The 12,682-nt window shown below is 38.9% G+C and overlaps 1 protein-coding gene across 5 annotated transcripts in view; it reads left to right on the top strand.

The window, feature by feature from the left end:
• The window catches only part of RPS6KA2 (ribosomal protein S6 kinase A2), a 286,123-nt gene that overhangs the window by 200,263 nt on the left and 73,178 nt on the right, over positions 1–12,682 (top strand). For all 5 annotated transcript variants that reach the window (XR_003398161.1, XR_003398160.1, XM_026846441.1 and 2 more), the window contains exons 7-8: positions 5,915–5,952; positions 6,696–6,838. Coding sequence is in view for 3 of the 5 variants with exons in the window: in XM_026846441.1 (XP_026702242.1) it covers positions 5,915–5,952; positions 6,696–6,838 (181 nt within the window). In the remaining 2 variants the exon portion in view is untranslated. The remainder of the gene's footprint in view (positions 1–5,914; positions 5,953–6,695; positions 6,839–12,682) is intronic.

Genomic DNA, 12,682 nt, shown 5'->3' with positions numbered 1-12,682 from the left:
CCATGTGCTGTTACACCGTCTACCAGCAGCTCTTCAGTTTCAACCTCGTTCTGAATTCCGATTTTATTCATTCAGCATCAACAAACATGTACATAATAGAATAACTCCAATTACAGGTTTCAGTTTTAAACTTTTTTTCTAGTGAGCATGAGTATGAATCATGCACTACTTTCTGGTGTTAAATGAAGCTGGCTTTCAAGCTAACACGTGATATATGAAGCTGTTATTAGAAGGTATGCAAATATGAGCCTGTATATTCAAATATAAGTCACAGTGCTGTTACATTTATAGGTACATGCCATAATTTTTTGCTTTAGGAGAAGTTAAAAACTGAGGAGAAAATTAAGTTTGTGTCAAAACTATTCATTGTATTTGAGAGACTGAGGACCTCATTTTTCAGAGTTCTCATCATTGAGTGTCACTGTGCATTTCAAAGCACATCTCTCACTGACTTCAGTTGCAAGTGAGAGCACTTAAAATTTCTGCAGACCAAACTGCACTGCCTCAAATCAGGGATCAGTGAACTGAAAAATTAAAGCTCACCTAAGAAAAGAAGGTGTCACTGATTTGCCGTTGTCACATAGAAGCATGTCGAATCCAGTTCTTTGTGCATTTTTATCTGAGCTGAGACCAGCCAGCCATTCCCCTTCATTACTCTGCTAGAATCCTTGAGTATTACCTGTTCTGCCACCTTAGGCGAGATTTCTCTGGAAGAAAACAAAAAGTATCATCGTGTAACTAAAGACCTTTATAAAGTGAGATCACTGTGTAAAGTTAAGGTGACAGTCCTCATGCTTGTATTTCCTAACTTTTGAATACATGGTTTATGGTCTTTGATGGACAGTTAAATAGATACCAGTGATATAGTTGAATCTGGATACAATTGTCATAGTATAAAATTAGTTTACATGAACATAACTATTATTGTACAGGAAAGGGAATGACACAGACTGGTATAACTCAAGTTCATACTTGGGGATAAATCAAGGCATCTGTTTGACTGAAAACCATATCCATCAAAAATAGCTTTATAAGTGCAAAGCCTATGCGTAGCCATGCCTAGGACAGTAGAGCATGGCAGCCTATGATTTCGCTGGAACTTTAGGTTTACTGTAAAAAACAAGATACAGCAGAAAAAAAATATTTATTCTGAAGGGGAAAAAAAAAATGCTCTATTTTTAAGTTACCTCTGGGAAAGGATAGGTTTCTAAATAAGATGATAAAAGAAAATTAGGGTCATCCCAAGATGTTCTCATGCTCCCCTTGCCTCTGGGCAGGGACAAATATATCAAGACCATTACAGGTGTGTTGCTAACCTAATCTTAAAATAGCTGGTGGAGACCCCATGGTCTCCATAGGAGGCTTCTTGGCAGTGCTCCACCAGTTGTACATCTAGCAGGTTGCTCCTAGTAGCTAATTTGAAAATTCTTTGCTGCAATTGCAGGCCACTGCTCCTTGGCCTGTCCTCCTGGACTCCCCAACCTGCTCATTCTGCTCTCAGCAGCAGCCTCAGGGGATTGGGAGCACATCCTTGTCCTTGGACCCTCTTCTGTACCCTAAACAATCGAGCTACTGAACTCTACTGGCTAGTCTTTCTAGGTCTTCAGTCATTCTCATTCCTCTGCTTTGGTTTCTCTTGATCCGTATCTCCTTTGAAGTGCAATGTGCAGAATTACACCCATGTCTTCAGGAGAAGCATTACCAGTCTAATTAGAGCACAAGGCTTACTCTATCAGATTTGCAGAACTGGAGAGAAATGTATTAGTTTGTAACTTCCCAATTATTTCTCTCCCCTTTTATTAAAGATAGGGACTGCATTTGACCTTTCATTGTTCAGTGTTTTTGCTGTCCTTCAGAAGCTCCCAAAAATAAATGCTAATAGATTTGAGATCTCTTCAGTTGGTTCTGTAAGTATCCTGAAATTAAGTTCATCAGAATTATCAAAGAAGACTAGATAGAAAATAACACTGTTCAGACCACTTGAAAAAACCTTAAATTTACACTTAAAATTTAAGCTCCAACATTTTTTTAAGATTCCCTGAGAAAAAATCCATATTAACAATTCAAAGCTGTGAATTAATTTTAAGTGCAACCAGAATATAGACTCCGGAAGTTGTTATAAAGTTAGCTGTACCTCAAAAAGGCAAGCAATTGACTTTTCTGGTTAACATCTTGTTTCGAACAAGCATATGCTTTCCTTAAATTGTTGCAGCCAAATTCTTCTCCTTGAGTTGTCTTGGTGGTTTCAGTGGCATCCGTTGTGGAACAAAGTACTGTTCAGTCACACTGAAACCCATGGAGTTACTTTACATGGTGAGGCATGTTTCTGTTTAAGAACTGCAGGATCAAGCTATTAAACATGGTAAATATAATGAAACAGAAAAATAAGAACTTACAAAGTAGTATATGATGCATATGTATTTCTTACGTGTGGCTTAAGGGTATGAGTTACTTAGAAGTAACTCAACCTTCTGAAAATGCACAGACTTTTTTTTATTTACCTTCGCCTTTTCTATCTCTAGGTACCCAAATGCATCTAGATACAGTTCTGTCATAGGGGCTTTGATTACCAAGGAGTGGTTTATGTTGTAAAGACCTCAGTGTCTGTACAAGGGACAGCTCCTATAACAGCTCATATAACCACTCCTAAATTGCTGAACTGTATTTAAAAAAACCCAGACGACTGCTGCTTAATGCACCATGTTGTAAACTGTGGAAATTCATTCATGAATATAGCTGTCCTGTGTAGAGAGGAAAGATCTGAGAATCAGTAGAGGACAGAGACTTATGGTGGAAAATAGCCATTATCTTCCATTGAAGTAAGCAATCCCTTTTTGGGTCTTCATGGTGTCAGTGAAGCTACAGTAGAGATGAGTTTGGCTTAAGACTCTTCAGCATGGTCAAATAGTATGGGTCATGCAAGCACTGAAATATCACAAAACATGGTCAGTTTCTGAGAATCTTCATCTCTTTGGGAGATATTTGAATATTTCAGTCTATCCCGTACTTTCATAACAAAACCTGCAATCAAATTAAACACACTTGATCAAGTTTCAGGTTTTCTTTCCAACCTGAAAATTTGGCTACGATTTCTGAAAGACATACAGTATGGGTTGAATTCTTTGCAAAACTGAGCTGACTTGGAAAGAAACTTAAATAATCTGAAAAAAAACCCAGCATTCCAGTTTTAATAGATTTGGCAGAACTTCACTTTGATTTGGGTATGCTGGAGTTCACAGTGAAGCCTAAAAGACATTACTCAAAGATAGAAATAAAGAGAGAAACAAGTGAGAGTGGCTTTGGCCTTGCTTTAAGATATGTTATAAATTAATGTCAATAACTAATAACGAAGGCTTTTTACCTCTGTGCTGAAGGTGCAGCAAAAAAAACTATTATAGAGTTTGCAGGCCTAGCTCTACTATGAGCTTTTCCTGTAACTTGGATGATCATTCCCCTGCTGCTAATTTAGCTGCCCAGCCTCTAACGTGGAGATTTTCAGCCTTTCTCCAGGTGTACTTTTAAACTGAAGTCAGTGAAAGCAGTCTGAATGTTCATGGGATGATCCTGAGGCTAAAATGTTGTTATTGTTTTGAAATAAAGAATGGGTTGACACTGACAGTATCCTGTAAACACACTAATACCTTAAACTGAACAAATAAAATGGAAAAATGTCATAGCAAAAGGTAATCACTCAATGCGATTATAGCCTAGTTTAACATTTAAAAGTAGTCTACTTCTCATGTTTTTATAATTTTCAAACATTTTTTTAGAGGAAATATTTTTTCTTAAGTCTGATTCACATTAACAGCTTCTAGTTCTTCTTTCCCTTCTGCAAAGTAATACTATCTTATTTCAGATTAGCTGATGCTGCAAACCATAGCTAAAATAATTGTGATTGTCACAATAGAATTTCTATTATGGACAGTATGGAATTAAAAGGAACTGTAGAGCGATAAAAAGAGAAGACAGAAAGTATGATCAGATAATGTTTGCTTTTACAGCCAAAGGAGTGCTATTTGTCGTGATTTGGATGTTTAGAAGCAGGTACATTTTTCTTTGCTTCTTAATGTCAGTCTAGGCTGATTCCGTGCAAGTTATCTTTTTTCTCACTGTTAGCATATTCTTTCCTTTTTACATCAAATGTCATTTTCAGTTCATAGCCATAGTATCGTACATGTTGGCAGATGGCAAATGTGGAAACACCCAGCTGTCCAAAGGATACTGCCAGGGGCCACAGGGGAAGCTGCAGGCAGCTGAGGGCACTGTAGAAGGGTGATTAGGGAACCACGAGACAGAAAAGGGACTGGAGATCAAGTTTAAGGGGATATAGGATACACACCCTTAGGAAACCAGGACCCATTCATTTTGCTGCTCATGCAAACACTGAGTGTGAGAAAGTCTTGTATGCTTCCGGCTCGCTTAACCTAAGACAGTATTATCAGTCTGATAGCCTCCATCCCTTTAATGAGAGCTAAGGTATGAATAATGTGTTGTATACATAGAAAAGCAGCATGGATTTTCAGTAGAAAATCTATGAAATATAAAATCAACGTTTCTGGGGAAAATCCCACAACCTTTGAATTGCATTGTTATTCACAGGGGCTTCCTGGGTGCAGGGCAAAATTTGGGGTGAGTTCTGCTCCCCCTTGCCATTCTTCCAGAGCCAGGTCTATGCAGTTCATACATTCACTCTCACTTCCATGCTGGCAGATGTTTTATTCTGTTCTTTTCTGAAGCACAAGCCTCTTGTTTAGGGATTGAAGTCACAAAAATACATTTAAACATGCCTGTTATGGACTAGTAATTAAAAATTATGCCTCTTCAAGAAATATGGGGAGAAAGAATAAAGGTAAGGATGCTTTTATCAAGAAGAAAAAGTTTTAATTATTGAACACATAGTAGTGACTCAGCTGCTGGCCTTTGTTTGATGTATTGCAGAGTAATGGTCTGTTCTACACACAAATGAATGACAGAAGATAATTTCTTTTTCATTCATGTTTCAGTACAAAGACAACCTTTCACAAAAGTATAGCCCAATGTGTTTGTTTCACTTCTGTCTTATTTTCTTCCTGAATAAATAGAATAAAGTGACTCTCTAAAAGAGGAATACAAAAATAGCTGACACCTTGCTAGACCATTTTGAAAAGAGAAATATCCTGAATGTAACTAGAACTGAAAAAACACTGCCCTCATTACTGTGTTGGTATTTATAGGCAGAAAAGTTACCAAAAGCATTATTTTTCAGTTTCAGTGTTCCTTCTTGTTTCTATAAAAATTAGCAATGCTTTTTGTGACCTACAGTCATTTTTCTCACAGAAATGTTGGAGTGTCTGTGTGAGAATAAAATATGTTGGCAGGTGGCAAACATGAGAACACTTGAACTTGGCTTCCAGGCTGAATTTTCATTTGTGCTTCTGGACAGAATAAATTAGCAGGGGCTGAGATCCAGTGAGGCAGTTAGGCTGTGACTAGACATTGTACTCTACAATCACTTTTATTCAGCATGAACATATCTACTTTTGGAGTTTATTTTAGGTCCAGTGAGTTCAAGCCCTGATTATTTATGTGCTTGCCTTTATTATTATGAGAAGAGAAGAAAACCTGTAGCTCCTTCTCCTGTTGGAAGCAGATTCTCTCTTTCTGAGCTCAGTTTGCATGCCCACCCTGAGCATGCTATGGAGTAAGGAGGCTCCCCATGCAACTTGCCATAGGCTGTGCGTGCTTCAAACACAAGATTAGGCAGACCTTTGAGGATCACGCTTCTTTCTGGAGGCATATAATACACTGAGAGGTTGTTGGCACACGTATTGGAGTCTTGCATATCTCCTTACCTGTCTTAAACATGTTTTATTCGTGTTTGTTACTGTACTCTGCACCTGCCTAATGAATGACTGTTTGCTTTTTTGCTTTACAGCATTCTTCTTGATGAAGAGGGCCACATTAAGATAACAGGTATGTGAGGAACAGAAAACTTAATGTCTACAAGCTGATGTTTTTCTGCAGTATGTTCCATGCATCTTGGTCTTTGCTTGGAAAGAATTTGCTTACAAAAACTCACAAGCCAGAGGAGTTTGAGTGTTAGACTTTTCTTCTCTGGCAATTCGTCAAGGGCCTGTGCTGCACAGCACATGGAGAACATAGTGTTTTCTTGGTAAAATTGCACTCTTGACTGATGTGAAGCATGCAGGCTTGGCTGCCTACCACTGTTGATGGAAGGATGCTTCCAATATGACTGCTTACTCCAGATTAAATTCTCTAAATTATAACTGTGCAGAGGACACCTAGAAAGACATTCCTTTTCCACCCTGAAGGGGCTGTCTGGCCATCCTTTTAACTGGTGTCCATCTGGGATTATTATTCCTAATGCTTTGGTTATCTGAGCAAGAATCCTTACCAGTATTTTCTTAATCAAACCTGAGCTGTGCATTTCTGATTGTTTAAACTCTCTTCTGCTTTGGGACAGAGCCTCATTCTCAACAGAGAAAATGATACACCTACTTTCAGGACATATTTACAAATGACAACTAGGCAGTCCATGTAGGCAGGGCTCCAGCACACATGCTTGTGGCCTTTCTGCACATAGACAGAAGGGTGCTTCATCAGCTGGTTGGTGTGTTTTGTTTGAACAGTTTGAGCAAAAGTGAAAATAATAATTTTATAGATCTGACAAGTTTTTTTCATTTCAATTTATTTAGACTTTGGTCTGAGTAAAGAAGCCATCGACCATGACAAGAGAGCATATTCATTCTGTGGGACAATAGAGTACATGGCTCCAGAGGTGGTAAACCGACGAGGACACACACAGAGTGCCGACTGGTGGTCTTTCGGCGTGCTCATGGTAATGGAAAAGTTGTATTTGTTTGTTGGAGGCGTGGCTGTAGGAGTGATCAGATCCGTTGGATGAAAAGTACTGTTTTCAGCAATTGAGGGTTGATAGAAAAGTAGATGTGTAATGATTGCTTAGTCATTTTCACTGCATCAGCGACAGCGAACCAGCTGCTCCTGGCAGTGTATGAGGTAGCATTTGGCACCAGATTCTCTCTTCCTTCTCACAGTCCTTTGCTGTCTTGGTTGGTTACCATGAGCTGTGAATATTTCTACTGCACAGAAACAGGGCAGGGCAAGCTCAGAACAGAAGCATTCCAGAAGAAACACCTGCCTAGTTACTAACATGGTTCCTGTTATTAAACAATTCCCTAAGCAGCATTTTTCAGGTACTAGGGACATCCTCTTAGAGAAACTCAGAATTTTACTCTTTTTCTGAAAAATATAAATTAAAAAGGACAGAGCACTCTGAGTGTTTCACAGGACCTCAGTGGTTCTTTTGCCATTTGTCTGTCTTCTTGACATCAGCATTGCTGACTGTTGTTCCCCTAATGAGATTAATGTGGTTTTTGTACTGGCAGTGGATCTCATTTAGTCTTATTAGCTGGTGGGAGAATGTCACTCATAAACCTCTCTTTTTACTGGTGGGAAAAGAAAACAAAAACAGATGGGCACCGTGTCATCCTCTTTTCTTCTTCTGTACCATTTTGCTGTGTCTTGATTATGACTAGTCTGGGATGTTTTCTTTGTCCTGAATGCATGATGAAGCTAGCTTCAAAATGATGTATGTGAAACAGTTTTTTAATGACTGCTCTTCACAGGGGAAGGGAAATCACCAGAAACAGACACAAATATACCAGTTGGCACAGACAAATAGCTAGGAATTCATCTTTTTCATAGATGTCTTTGCATTGGATTAACTATACAAATGTTGCAGGTTTTTCCCACCGTTACTCAACCATTAAGAGTTCTGCAAGTTATTCTGGAGGTAGTTTACATGGAATCAATATGAGAAACTGTGCTAATTCATTTTTTTATACATGGAAATCGATTAAAAGTTAGTTAAAATGCAACATGAATTTACCAAAAATTGGTCATGCTAGATTAATCTGATACTTTACTTGATGAGGTAGTCAACTTTTTCTAAACAGAGTAAATGAAGTGGATCTCATGTGTCTCCATTATAATAAAGTCATTGATACAGTGTTGAAGGGGAAATTCATTAATTGAGATGCTTTTTAGTCCAGTAGTGGTCCAAAGATGGTATAGGTACTAAATACATCACAGGGAAAAATACCACAGAGAAAAAAGGAGCTGTTTCAGCTAAAGAGTAATGTTGCCTTAAGAAAAGGTAGGAATAAACTCATCGTGAAGTGTAGTTAACCTCTCATTGTGAAGTGTAGTTAACCTGGAAAGCAGAAGAAAGCTCCTGACTGCTTAAGAAGTGAGGCCCTGGAAAACACTTTCTAAGAAGAGCTCTGCGAGAGATCTCTGACAACAGAGGAGCTGCTTGGCTTGTGAGAAGGGCTCAGTAACATCCTCCTGAGTGCTGCAGTGTTTGACACTGGGATGCAGTGTCAGGAAAGTTTTCAGAGAGATATTGAAGCCCCTTCAAGCCAGCCATCTAAAGTTAGGTGCTCAGGTGCTAATCTGCTCCCTCCTGCACCCATCCAGCTGCTTGCTTCACTCTGTGGTGCCGTTGCTGCTGAGGAAGATGAAGAGATCATGGAGAAGTTGGTCTGTGACACTGTGATTTTTTTAAAAGCTCTATGTTTTTTGAAGCAGTTACTCCCAGCATCATTTTATCAGGCATAGAGCTGTCCCTTGAGCCCAGACACCGTGCACTTATTACTCTCACAGGGATGAGGCTGCTGTCTCCTGAAGTGTGCAGGCTGCAGGTCCACCCAGGTGCTCTGTGCACGGCCACCAGCAGGCAACGCAACACAGCGCAGCACTGCAGCTGTACTTCACATCGCACCTCACCATGGTTGTTATGGCTCCCCTGCAGAACCAGGGCAGAAGCTTAAATTTACGTAGCAGCCTGCTCTTCTAATACAACTCCATTTCCTGTGGTATGGAAGCTATCTGAGGTAGCTATATATTACACTACATGCTGCAATCCATAGACTGTATTTAAATTTTGTTTACCCTACGTAGACAGCTGGTGCTACCAAAAGAAGTAAGGATAGGAGGCAATGTGAAAACTAGTGAAAATTTAGTGTGGGAACGGCCTACAACATGGTTCTAGCTGGTTGACAGGACTTAATCTAATTAAATATTGTCATTTATTACCTGAATTTAAAGGGAGTGGAACATCCTTATCTCCTATGGCTGCAAATGCATTTGTGGATACTCAGCATTTCTGAACCATATATGTTTATTCAGAAAAATCAATAGGTTATGCCTCATATAATAAATATATCCCAACCATTTACATTTTTCATTATATATTTAGTTTTGGAGGATAGCTGTGCCTTCTCACTATCTATCTGCAGTTAAATGATGCTGTATTTGGTGTATAGATTGTTTTTATTTCACCTGCTAATGAACTTGGCTCCTTCCCCCCTGTTTTTTGCTAGGCTTTTTTTTTTTTTTTTCCTCCATCTCTCTTTTCATCCCCTCCCCCGAGGATTCAGTGTATTAGAATTAGAAAAGATAAGAATCCATATAAAAGGAGATGAGATAAAGAGAGTAAAATCTTTTTAACTGTAAGCTAATGCTTTATGCCTTTGAGTGCTATCAGACAGAGAAAAATAGCACTAATCAGTTCAGTCTTTTCTCTTCTTTAACAATTAACTGGTTGGGGCAGAAAAAAGGTATTTCCATACACTAAAAGTGCAGGAGGATTTTCTGGTGCTGTCTTTCACTCTGCTCATTTCTCTTGTTTTCCTTGATCTGTTATTTGTATGTTCTATTAGGGAAGCTGTTTTTCTGCCACACTGAAAAACTGAAGAGAATTAAATGGTATCCAGATGATTTATTAGCATTTCTCTCTACATAATTCGCAGTATGATGTGAAATATATGAAGAAAATATACCAGTTGGTGAAATATGCATAGATTGAAAGGAAGTGAATGTGATAGTGTAGTTCTGATATCTAAAATTTTGATCAAAAGAGGGAACATATTAGGCATAGTGGTAAAATGGCCTGTAGCCTAGCCATCAGAAGAGCAACCAATCAATTTCTTGTCTGTTCTGTTCTGTGAAGACGGATTAATGCTACAATATGAAGAGTCAGGTTGTGCTAGCAGCTCCTTGCCAAGCTAGAATCAAACTGAATGATCCTTATTAAACGTGTCATGTTGTGATTATTAATAGCAAAACAAACGTCCATGAAAAAGACTAACTTCTGGTCTTATTATTTTATTAATTATTTTATTAATTATTATTCAGTGGGAGTTTTACTGTCAACAACAGTAAAACTTCATTTACCACCAGGTAAGTCTTTGACACAGGCCACAAAACCAAAAATGTTACCTACTCTCTTTGCTGCTCAGTTTGTTTGAATTGTTTTATGGTAACTTAGTATATGTCAGCTCCTAGAGTAGGACACATCTTGAAATTAACCGTTTCCAAGCATTCCAGAGGACAGTTCCTGCCTCTCAATGAGTATGTGATGACAACTGCTGGGACCCAATTAAAATTTTGTGCTGGCGAATTTATGTGGTTTATCATGACCAGACAGATTTTGTTTTCTGCCTTCCTGCATCTTACTCATTGCATTGGAGATTTTGGATGGAGTGTATTCTACAAAAGCTTTTCATCAAGAGATCTGCATTAATAAGCAATTGACTTAAATTGTTAAAAAGTTGTGTATATGACCAATACCTTTTCAGCTGCATGGCAAGAGCCTTGATGACCACTCTGCTGTCTCTGAAGCCCAGATAAACAGGTCTGCATGATACAATGTGCACAAGTCTCCTGGAAGGCCTCTCAGAGCAGTGGTTTTGTAGTTCATTGTACCGGCTTATTTACAAGGCCACAGACCTCATGGAAATTGTATCTCTTTTCAGTTCAGGAAAAAAACACTGTACAACTTTGAGAGTCATGTGAGCAGGGAGGGGAATATAATTAAAGAAGGGGTGTGATGTCTCAGTAGGCAATCCCAAATAAAAAGAAATGTGTTTATTTTTGGCAGCAATGTAGTGAATGTTTAAGTAGTGAAGTCTTCACAAGAAAATAAAATATCCTTTTGGTATCCAGATAGAGTAGTCAGCTCTGTAATAATTTTGTAGTAACTGTACAGTAGCATTGGAAAAATCAGTACATCAAAGCAATATGATTATTTATAAAATCCCATCGTAACACTTGTTTTATTCTCAGTACAAAAGGTGGTCTTCATGAACAGTATTTTGAACGTTTATGTTAGCTGCTATATGAAAGTGTTCAAACCCTTTACAAACACCTGGCTAATAATGAAAAGTATTTAATGCATTTTACAAATGGTAGAAACTGAGTGGCTGACCAGCTCCCAGCTACCTGGAAAATTACTGTAAGTGTTGAGAGGGGAACCTGGCCATTCTGACAAGAGTGTCTCTGCTCTCCAAAACTATCAAGTTTCTTTGTAAGCCTGAATTTTATCCTAGGCTCACAATACTTCAGCAGACTTGAGCTGAAGTAATTTGCACAGTCTGCTCTCCTTCCATCTGCTAGGATAATTCATCTGGCAGTTACCACAGGCTGTGGATTTTTTCTTGTTCATTATCTTCCCCAGTGACCTACCAGTGTTGCTTCTTGAACCCATTCCCTCAGGAAATGTGGCCCTTTCCCAAGGTCTTCACACTTGTATATCTTCTTGTATATCTTCTGGGGTCTCCAGTGCTGGTGTTTTGCCTACTGAAATTGGCAATTGCCCTGAAAACTAAAGGAAGAAAGGAAGCACTGCAGAGTACATTGAGACCTAAGCAGGGTCTTCCAGGTGACACCAGGAGGCCTCTTCCCATCAAGTTTTAATTCTGTGGTTCCCTTAATAGTTGAACTGGAACAGGGAATATTTGCCTTTCTTGCTGAATATTGGTACAGAAATAAAGTCAAGGTTGGAGGAAAGCACAGCTTTCTGAAGTTCTGGCAAAGACAGTGTGGCCCTACAGAATACCCAGGAAGCAAATCGTTGGGAGACAAGGAGCAGACAGATGGTTTATACAGATGGGGAAGGGGGGAAGAGTGAAAACTGAGTCTCCCAGCAAAAACAGGGTCTGCTTTAATAGGCAAAAATACTGCAGTTTCTTCACACCTAGGCTCAGCTCCTTGTGAACCTGCTGTGACCCATACAACTCTGTATTTATGTGCAAGGGTGTTAGCAGCAACTGCTCACTTCTGTCTGCATGTTTGCATTTAGCAAGATTTTTGATTTTTTGAAAAAATAATCAGGAAACAGGTTGCTGTGCAGTAAAGCAGTAGCTGTAATTGATGAGATGAACTGTTTCAATATATATTTCTTTTTGAGTCTCATTATTTCATTTTTAACCTTCAACAGATTCAACCTGGACTGAAATTGATAAACCAGTGCTTTCTTCCAGCTGCTGCTTAGTTGAGTTCATTAAAGTAAAAAGCTCTGGTACATTTAATTCATGTAGCTGCCTTTCACTTTAAATATTGATGTTAAGTGCATTTTTTCTGAATCTGAATTAGTCTCAACATTATACCTGCGTAATTGTAGACATGTGGTAACAAAGTGCTAGCCATTAAAGCAGTGCAGTAAATATTCCCTGCAACCAACCAACCTCCCTCCCTCCCTTTCCTCCCTTTCCTTCCTCCCTTTCCTTCCTCCCTTTCCTTCTTTCCTTCCTTCCTTCCTTCCTTCCTTCCTTCCTTCCTTCCTTCCTTCCTTCCTTCCTTCCTTCCTTCCTTCCTTCCT

This window comes from Athene cunicularia (assembly GCF_003259725.1).
Source record: "Athene cunicularia isolate RWA chromosome 3 unlocalized genomic scaffold, athCun1 chr3_part1, whole genome shotgun sequence".
Lineage (NCBI taxonomy): Eukaryota > Metazoa > Chordata > Aves > Strigiformes > Strigidae > Athene > Athene cunicularia.
Note: the sequence above shows the minus strand (reverse complement) of the source record. Positions and strands in the feature narration are given on the sequence as shown.